General features: G+C 37.5%; 1 protein-coding gene across 4 annotated transcripts in view; it reads right to left on the bottom strand.

Annotated features, from left to right (window-relative positions):
• Window positions 1-2,531: 2,531 nt before the first annotated feature.
• The window catches only part of gabrg2 (gamma-aminobutyric acid type A receptor subunit gamma2), an 83,510-nt gene continuing 75,827 nt past the window's right edge, over window positions 2,532-10,214 (bottom strand). For 2 of the 4 annotated variants that reach the window (XM_072662402.1, XM_072662404.1), the window contains one exon: window positions 2,532-8,435. In XM_072662402.1, the coding sequence (XP_072518503.1) occupies window positions 8,157-8,435 (279 nt within the window). In that variant the 3' untranslated portion in view covers window positions 2,532-8,156. Of the gene's footprint in view, window positions 8,439-10,214 lie in introns of all 4 variants that reach the window. The other 2 variants (XM_072662401.1, XM_072662403.1) reach the window with 1 other exon arrangement.

Below are 10,214 nucleotides of genomic sequence, written 5' to 3'. Positions count from 1 at the left end.
AAGATCTAATATCATTAATATTCAGTATGAAGTTCTAATAACATTAATATCCAGTATGAAGCTCTAATATCATTAATATTCAGTATGAAGTTCTAATAACATTAATATCCAGTATGAAGTTCTAATAACATTAATATCCAGTATGAAGATCTAATATCATTAATATCCAGTATGAAGCTCTAATAACATTAATATCCAGTATAAAGCTCTGATAACATTAATATCCAGTATGAAGCTCTGATAACATTAATATCCAGTATAAAGCTCTAATAACATTAATATCCAGTATGAAGCTCTAATAACATTAATATTCAGTATGAAGCTCTAATAACATTAATATCCAGTATGAAGTTCTAATAACATTAATATCCAGTATGAAGATCTAATATCATTAATATCCAGTATGAAGCTCTAATAACATTAATATCCAGTATAAAGCTCTGATAACATTAATATCCAGTATGAAGCTCTGATAACATTAATATCCAGTATAAAGCTCTGATAACATTAATATCCAGTATGAAGCTCTGATAACATTAATATCCAGTATAAAGCTCTAATAACATTAATATCCAGTATAAAGCTCTAATAACATTAATATCCAGTATGAAGCTCTAATAACATTAATATTCAGTATGAAGCTCTAATAGCATTAATATTCAGTATGAATCTCTAATAACATTAATATCCAGTATAAAGCTCTGATAACATTAATATCCAGTATGATCACCGCCAGTAAATAAGTGAAAGTTCTACAAGGAGACTCCAATGCAGCATCACCATTCTTCAGCCAATCACCAGCCGCCACCAGTGTGACAAAGTCCTATAATCCTGCCTTTAGAAGTGATGCCACGTCTCTCCCTCCTTCCTCCCCACTGCCACCAGTTTGGTCCCAAAGGATGCCTAGGGGTAGGTTCCTCCCCCTGCCTCAAAATTCGGCAGGATCTGCAAGTCCCGATGGTGCAAGACCTGGGCTGATGACGGGACCTACGCCAAAGACAATCAAAAGTTTGAACTTGTTAACAGTGATTCCATCACATCCATCACAAGATCTTGGCTCACATAAAGAGCACATAAAGGACCTGGATCTCTTTGGCGACAGATCTACTGATGATGCAGTCTCCCTGACAATGCACACTGCACTCAACCACCTGGAGGAAACTGAAGGTAATTCTGTAGACTAACTCATATATGCAGTGCAGGTCATAAGTAATTGGATGTTGAAACAGTATTTGTCACTTTGGCTCTGCAGCACCTTAAATGTGAAGTGAACCAGTAATTATGAGGCAGAAGTGACTCAGCTGTAACATCTATATGAGATGAGCAGTGCAGGAATCAGCGCTCCAGCCTGTCCCGTCTGCTGTGGTTTTCTGAGAAGAGCTCGTACCTTCACAGATGAAAGGCTACGTTTGATAAGGGTTGCGTAATGAGCGAGGGATTCGCTGCCATTTCATCCTCAGCAGCTGCTACCTGACCCTGGGGAAGAAACCATGCCAACCTGGCGCTGTCCTCACGCACCTCACACACACACAGAGAGTGCTGCCTCCACATCACTGTCAGCACTGCTGCTCACTGCCCAAATATGAACCACACTTATTGGGTGGGTGAGGAAGCTATTGGAAAAGCAGCCAAAATGCAGAGCGAAGATGATTCTGAGTTCTGGCCGCAGAGAGAATCTGAATCAGATGAATCACAGTTTGGAGCGCAGAATGCAGAAACCCGGCCAAAGACAAGCAGACAAGGCAGTTTACAGCAATACAGGAAGCTGAGCAAAAACTCATCGCAAAAATATGTTTTAATCTTAATAATAATAATATTTATTTATATAATTACTAATAAAAGTAGTCATCATAGTAACCATAGTAGTAGTAGTAGTAGTAGTAGTAATTGTAGTAATAGTAACACTAAAATAATAGAAGTAATTACAATTACAGTAGTAATAATAGTGATTGCATGTGTGGTTATAGTAGTATATGGTAATTGTTGTTGTAATTGTAGTATCAGTAGTATTAATTGTAGTGAACACTGTAGTAAGAATTGTAGCAGTGGTTATAGAACTAGTATTAGTAATTGTAGTAGTAATTATAGTAGAAGTAATTGTAGAAATAGTAGTAGTAGTAAATAATAGTAGTAATAGTGGTCATAACCGTTGAATTGCAGGAAAAATTGTAGCAATAGTAGCAGTAATAAAAGTTATAGTAATTGTAGTGGTAGTAATAGTAGCAGACATAATAGTATTTGTAGTAGTAATTTTAGTAGGAGGTATAGTAACTATTATAGTAGTAATAATAATAATTGTAGTAAAAGTATTAGTATTTGTAGTAGTAATTGTAGAAGTATTAATAGTAATTGTAATAGTGGTTATAGTAGTAGCTCTAATAATTGTAGTAGTTTTTTTTATATTTGTTGTGAAATAATTTATAAAAAAACGAGTTGTAAATGATTAACAATGGAAAAGATTCCTCAGTGTGGCCAAGATTTAGGATTGCTCTCCTAAATCAGCTCAGATGCAAGAAATCCCACTGTGACGCTTCGTAAATGCAATCTTTTTATTGAAAAAATTCCACAGCTCTGTGCATTTCCCTTATGAAAAGGATTTTCAGTACATACAAGTATATAATGCAGACCCTAACCACAAATCATCAGTGTCCTTTTTGTACACTACTCAAGAAATATATATATATATATATATATACATATATATATATATATATATATATAAAGAGAGAGAGAGAGAGAGAGATGGCAAACAACTAACAAACCAATTTAATTCTTTGTTTTAGAGCCTGACTGCAAAAAAGCATGGTAAATTATTTTTCTTTCCCAGTTTGACAATAAAATATGTAACAATATATATTATTTACATGTGCTCTTCACAAATGTCTCAGTTTCTTTTATTTTTCCTAAAATAAAAACACTTCGTCTTCGACTTTGTTTCATATCTCCGGTGTGATCTACTGTAGCTGTACATTTAACAGTGGAACAATTAACAAATAAATAAATAAATAAATGTAAATAAAACAGAAAAAACTGACAACTAAGTCTATATGAATTGAAATTTGAGACTGTTTAGTCATTTAATAATAGTAGTAATTGTAACGGATATTGCATAATTGTAATTCTCTGCATAATTAAATGGTCATTCAGAGTGGGAGAGGGGGTTTGGGGGGTTTGGTGTGAAACGCTTATCTTGGTTCTAGATAAGCCTAACCTCCCCCAGTCAGAGCTGGAGTTCTACAGTGGAGGTGAAGGGAAGCAGACGTCTGAAGCTCTAATAAAAGCTCCTCACAGAAAGTTCTTCACCTAATGGTGATGAAGACGCTGCCTGATGCCTGAGACACTGTTCTACCAGAATTCTGAGAAGAGTTCGGCTCTAGAACCTGCTTTTAGAATCAGATCATTAAAATGGTGGAGGGATACATGCTGCAGGGTGTAGTGCGGCTGCGAAAGTAGTCCCTAAAGAAAACTGCATTAGTTCAGATTCTCCACTATTTTACCATCATCATCATCATCATCATCATCATCATCATCATTCCATCTAAAACGCAGAAGACTCGTGTAGCTTCACTGGTGGGTTTGGATAGGAAATAAGTTATGGGTTGTATCTGTGTTGTAGTCATGGCGACCGACGCCTGATTCCATTCACCACCACTGTAGAGATATCAGAGTGGGTCAGTTTCTCTACAGTGAAGCTCAGTTTCACACTAAACTCAACTCTGAATTTGCTCAGCTTAAACACTGAATTATGGAGAATTTCAAATAAATAACCAGGAGTAACACTGTCGAACACAAACCACTGTGTGTGTTTGGTCCTCTTCATGTTTTTAATTCAGAAAAACTGGAAAATATTTTCAATTATAAGTATAATTGAGCTGTGGTCGTACTATCTACAGCTAATCAGAGGGAAAGAGCTTTATAGAAAACACTTGCTCGTAACACATCTCATGTGGACACACTGAAGGACGAATACTGACCAATCTACTTTCAAAAGAAAATAAAACCATTCAATTATGAATAAACACATTAATACGCAGCTCCAAGATATGTGGGATTCAGTGTGGTGTACATGAAGATTTCATGGTTCAGTTTTTGGCACTTTAATTAGTTCTTCCACACAGATAAATAAACCTATAAGTAAAACTGAGCTAACAGTACTGGGAGGTGAGTGCAGTGTATGAGACCAAACACTGCCCAGCAAATCCAGGTTGAGGATTTCCATTCAAATCAGAACATTGAGTACTGCACAAAAAACTCAGAACATCCTGTGTTTCCTTACTTTCAGTCAAAACAGCCATTAAGTACAGGTTCTTCATATTTCAGGAGATTTTTCTGAGAACATCCAACAGATTCCAAGAATATAGAAGCCCTAACAACCACCTGCAAGGCCCAGTAGACCACCAACACCACTGTCCACACGAGATAAACAGAAGTTTTATCTTTGAGAGAGAGGAGAAAACCAAGCTCCACTCTCGCTTCAGATCTGAGAACATCCACAGCTGTTGGTGTCCATCCTTCCACTGGGAGAAGATGGCTCTGCGCTGTGGGTCTGAGAGGATGTGGAGCTGATTGAGAAGTTCTAACTGAGAAGAGCAGACAGACCATTCGAACAAAGAAGCTGCTGCTGTTCTCAGAAAAATGGACTCACCAGCCTAAAGTCCAGAGCTCAACATCGTTAAACATGTTTGGGAGGATAGTGAGAGGTAGAAACACATCATAACACAGCTCCAGACTAAACTTTGAAGAAGAATCACTGAAAAGAGGAATAGAGCTGGAAACACTCCAATATTGGAGTTAGATGTTGAGGATTCCTGTTAAATAGATGTTTCTGCTTTTTCCTGAAGCTCAGAAATGAAGACCTTGTACTCCATTGACTTTTGGCATTGCTAATGTAGGAAGGAAAATGAAGAGCTCAGAGCTGGCGTCAACAGGATCATTAAAGAAACGTCAGAGGAACATCTAGTGATTCCTGAAAGCAACTGAACGACTTAACAGAAGAGCAAGCTGAGCTATGTTTGGCTATTCCAGTACATGAGTCACTGCGCAGAAGAGTAAATATAGGAACGCTATAGAAACGTCCACATACCAAGGGTAAACTCGCTGGCCGATCCCACGGTGTCTACATCTATCAGTAAAGCCGGGGGCCCGCCTGTCCTTGGCCTTCCGGTTTCTAGTTCTTCTCAGTGTGACGTACTGCTAGCAGAGGACGTAAGCGTTATAAATAAGACATATAGGATTTACATAAGATTCACGTGGATCCAAATGGAAAGCAGGAGCTTCCACTAAGAACAAAAAAGACACTCTCTCATATCCTACTGAGGGCTATAGCTCTCAGAGACAGTCCTGTGGTTGCACATAAAGAGGGCAAACAGTGCAGTAGCTAATGGATCAACAGCTGAAATGACATTCCTGCTCTTCACGTTCGATTTGCTGTGGATGTGAATGTTCTCCATAGCTCTGGTTGAACAGGAGTGGTGGTGCTTGATTTGAAGGTAGTATACAGCTTTAACTGAATGCAGTCAGTTGAGTAATACCTGCACAACCCTGGTTGCTTTTACACAGTGTTTGTACCTCTAAGGCTCGTAAAAAAAAACAAAACAACAACAAAAAAAAACTTTTTACTTCCAGTTAAGAATCTGTAGTGTGTGAAGGACAGCTGCATCACACTTTTTGAACCATTTCACAAAATTAACCCTACAGAAATGACCTCACTCAGTAATGATTCATATTTATTGTATTTATTGTGTTGTCTTTTTAGTTCCTGTATTGTTTTTGTTCTTGTTTTGTTCCATGTTGCACCTTTTTGTTCTGGGAAAAGTCTCATTTCATTCCACTGTGTACTTCTACAGAGCTGAAATGACAATAAAACCCAAGTGACCTGACCTGAGAAAAGCCATTTTCTAGTAAAACCTGTGTTTTACATATGTCAAGCCCACTTTCAGAATAAATAGCAAGCAATCAAAGCAGTTTAAAAGAAAGATATTTAAGATAAAAAGATAATTCTTTTTAAACGTACGTATGTGTAGTCTTTTGTAATGTGTTTACAGATGCATGTATGATCTCCCTATATACATTTCCTAAACATGAAGTAATGACCTTAGGCTGAATAGACATTGGCCATGCAACATGACAATGACCCAAAACGAAGTAAATTATCAAAATTTATCTAAAGTTAAATGATCTTAAATCTACTTTGAATATCTAAGATCCTTTATGGGACTATTCATCACTTCAAGTCAAGTCAAGTGGCTTTTACTGTCATTTCAGCTCTGTACGAGTACACAGTGGAATGAAATGACATTTTTCCCAGAACAAAAAGGAGCAACATGGAATAAAACGAGAACAGGACAGGACAGACTGCAGAAAGTGCAACCTGCAAGACAGTACATAAATACAATAAATACAAAATGAGTGTGACAACCCTCAATTCTAGACATTTTAACTTCTTATTTTATCTGGAGTTACGTGTTTAACTCCATTCATGGATACTGTTGGACGTTTTAAGCATTATTTCACTTAAAAAAAAAAAGGTCAAATCCCATCCCATCAATAAGCCTCCGGTGTGTAGCGTGGACTGTATCTTGGTAATAAGAGACTTTTTTATTGAGAAAATCAAAGATGCAGATTGTTTTTAAAAGTGCAGTCTCTAGAAGTTTCCTTTATTAATATTATTTGTTAATATTATTGTTTTGTATGTTTTTTTTATCTGGAGTTAATTGTTTAACTCCATTCATGGATACTTCACTTTTTAAATATCTACAAGTAAGTTGAATGATCTTCAACACAATACTTTTACTTTCACTCTCATGACCAGGAAAGTTAGAAATACAGACTTGATTGAATGTTAATTTAAAAATCAATTTAGAATCTGCAGTGTGTAAAAAACAGCTGGCATTGAACTACTCAATCTGCTGCGATGATTTTAGTTTCCCTACAGTGATGATACTGTGAGTTTCCCTGTCTTAAAGGTTTGTGCAGCAAATTCACCAAAAAAAAAGGTCAAATCCTATCCCATCAATAAGAGAAAATCAAAGAGAAGATGCAGATTGTTTTTAAAAGTGCAGTCTCTAGAAGTTTCCTTTATTATTATTGTTTTTGTATGCTTTTTTTTTTTTTTTTTTTTTTTTTTGACCAGGAACTGTACATAGCCCATATACAAATGAGGAAACGGTCAGACATCAGAAGGTAGTAGAGAGAATAAATTACGTCTCATGTGTTGATGAATATGCGAATATGCATTTCCGCTTCTTTGAGGATAGCAGAACTGAGCCACTTGAGATAAGCCGAGCTTTCCAGACGAAGAAGAAAGAATGTTCTCTATTTGTTCTTTTTCTTTTTAAAAATCATATTTAACTGGTGTTGTTTTATTTATTTATTTATTTTTTTTGTTCTTTTTTTGTATTTTTTTCCATAACCATCAACAGAAGACCTTTAAATATCTGTTTGTTTTTGGCCTGAAAAGGTGCATGCAATAAATGTAAATCACTACATTGTACAGTATTAAATTATTTACATCCTCTGTACAGATGACCATAGATTTGACCAGCCGTGACAACACATGAGGGTCAACAGAGAGCGTAAAACTTCAAATACTTAAAATTTCACATTAGATACTTTTTTTTTTCTTCTGTGTAACTCTAAAATGACAAGACAACTCAAATGGATCGATACACTGCTTTAAAAACAACTCTGTGAGTGACGGGCTTTACGGTGTTGCCCAAAGTGCCATTCTGCTCTGTGTAGTGCTAATCACACCACATCTAGTTCGAGGGATTCTGGGAAATGTAGTCATGCAGCTCATTTTGAGCCCCACCCCCTCCCCGCAACGTATTTTTTTCAGAGAATCCCAGATGTGCTATAAGTTTCAGGTTCCTCTTTTTTAACTCCTTTAACCTATTTTGCTACAACGTTTGCTTTGTACACAACACACACACACACACACACACACACATTAAAATAAACAAACCAAATCAATTCACAAGACGTACCAAAAAGAAGAAGCATTTCTAGCGGATTCGCTCGTCCGAAAAACACAAATCGGCGCGAATGGAGTGCCGAACGCCCAAATAAATAAGTAGATAAATAAATAAATAAATAAATAAATAAGGCCAGCTAATATGGACACGGTGCAGGCGGGACGGGAGCAGGAGGGGTCTATTTTAGAGATACAGATAGGACACCCAGTAGACAAGGTTGAAGAGGCCGAACGCTGTGGGGAAGAAGATGCGGGCGTACGAGTCTATCTTGGCGACGCGGATGTGCAGACGCCCATGGCGCCACGCCCCGGAACGGCAGTCCTCGAAGCAGCAGAAGAAGCTGGTGCAGTCCTTCCCGTCCAAACACTCGTAGCCGTACTCCTCGTCACGTTCCTGCATGTGCGTGGCGTTGTTCATCTGGATGGCTGTGGCCGAACGGGGGCGGATATCCACCGTGGGGGCCTGCTATAGGGAAAAGAGAGGCGGGGTTAGTCACGAGGGATGAACAACACACACATACACACTGAACTGAACTGGGAAAGCATTTAAAGAGCCCATATCCTACACGTTCACCACCCAGTTCAGCCCCCTGAATGGATGGGACTAAACTACAATAGGGTAAATGGGTGGGGCTAAACTGCTGTTGGCTGAACGGGCTTGGATAAACTACTGTAAGCCGCAAGGGGTGGGACTAAACTGCTGTAGGCTAAGAAGACCAGGCTAAACTGCTATTGGGTGAATGGGTGGGGCCACACTGCTATAAATGGAAGGGGCGGAGCTAAACTACTGTAAGATGAAGGGATGGGGATAAACTTTTATAAGATGAATGGGCTCAGATAAACTACTATAGGCAGAAAGGGGTGGGGCTAAACTGCTGTGGGCTGAATGGATGGGGCTAAACTACAACAGGCCGAATAGGTGGGGCAAAACTGCTGTAGGTTAAAAAGATCAGGCTAAACTGCTGTGGGCTGAATAGGTGGAGCTAAACTGTGATAGGGTAAATGTGTGGGGCTAAACTGCTATAAACAGAAAGGGGTGGGGCTAAACTGCAGTAAACTAAAGGGGTGGGGCTAAACTTTTTAAGGCCGAACGGGCTCGGATAAACTACTGTAGGCTGAAGAGGTGGGGCTAAAGTGCTCTTAGCTTATTGGATGGAGGCTCAATTCTCAATTTAGCCTCAAATTAGGCTGTTCTGCAGCATAGCCTATCTGGACTGGTTGGGCTGGGAAATGTCTGGTATGTTTTAGGTTCATTTTTACAGCTGAAAAAATGAAAGGTTTTAGATATGAGCACTTTAAACCCAAAAGGTTCTTTTGTCAGTGATGCAAAACAGTGATTTTAGAACATGATATATGATCATGTTTGTCTTAAACATTATCTACTACTTCAAACTGAAATCAGAATGGGATGCAGACTTTTGCTTTCAGTCGTACGTATTTAGCCTTAATTTTATTGTGAAGGTTAAGGTTAGGCTAGTGCTGGGCAACTCCTGTCAGTTGAAGCTGAAGGTTTTATTAAGCGGTCAACAGAATCAGATACTGTGTATATGTACATATAAGGCTTTACTGCTCAAACGCCAAAGGATCTTGATTTTCTAAGAGTAAGAAGTGAACAAATATAAAATTAAATGTTTTTTTCTTCTGTTTACTTATTGAACAGAACTGAAAGATAATGACGTGCCATAATTTTGTTTTATTTTTTCTGTTAATTAATTAATTTAAGTATTTCCATGTCATGTGACCAAGAATGTCCAAACCTCACAGCTGTATGTATAGATATACGGTACATGGCAAGAGGCTTTATTAAAAAGAAATATTGATTATTATGAGGTTGTTTTTGAATAAGATAGTGTAAGTACTAAAGTCAACACGTCTGAGAATAATAATGACACAAGTGTTGCTTATTAAAATGAACAAACGTTCATAAAGTGTATTACTCTATATGACATTAGAATAAACCCAAATAAATATAAAGTCAGTGGTCAGTGAGAGTGTCTATCTGTAATTAACTCTATATGACATTAGAATAAACCCAAATAAATATAAAGTCAGTGGTCAGTGAGAGTGTCTATCTGTAATTAACTCTATATGACATTAGAATATACCCAAATAAATATAAAGTCAGTGGTCAGTGAGAGTGTCTATCTGTAATTAACTCTATATGACATTAGAATATACCCAAATAAATATAAAGTCAGTGGTCAGTGAGAGTGTCTATCTGTAATTAACTCTATATGACATT

Source organism: Salminus brasiliensis, chromosome 18, assembly GCF_030463535.1.
Source record: "Salminus brasiliensis chromosome 18, fSalBra1.hap2, whole genome shotgun sequence".
Taxonomy (NCBI): domain Eukaryota; kingdom Metazoa; phylum Chordata; class Actinopteri; order Characiformes; family Bryconidae; genus Salminus; species Salminus brasiliensis.
The sequence above is the reverse complement of the archived record's forward strand: the minus strand, read 5'-3'. Positions and strand labels throughout refer to the sequence as shown.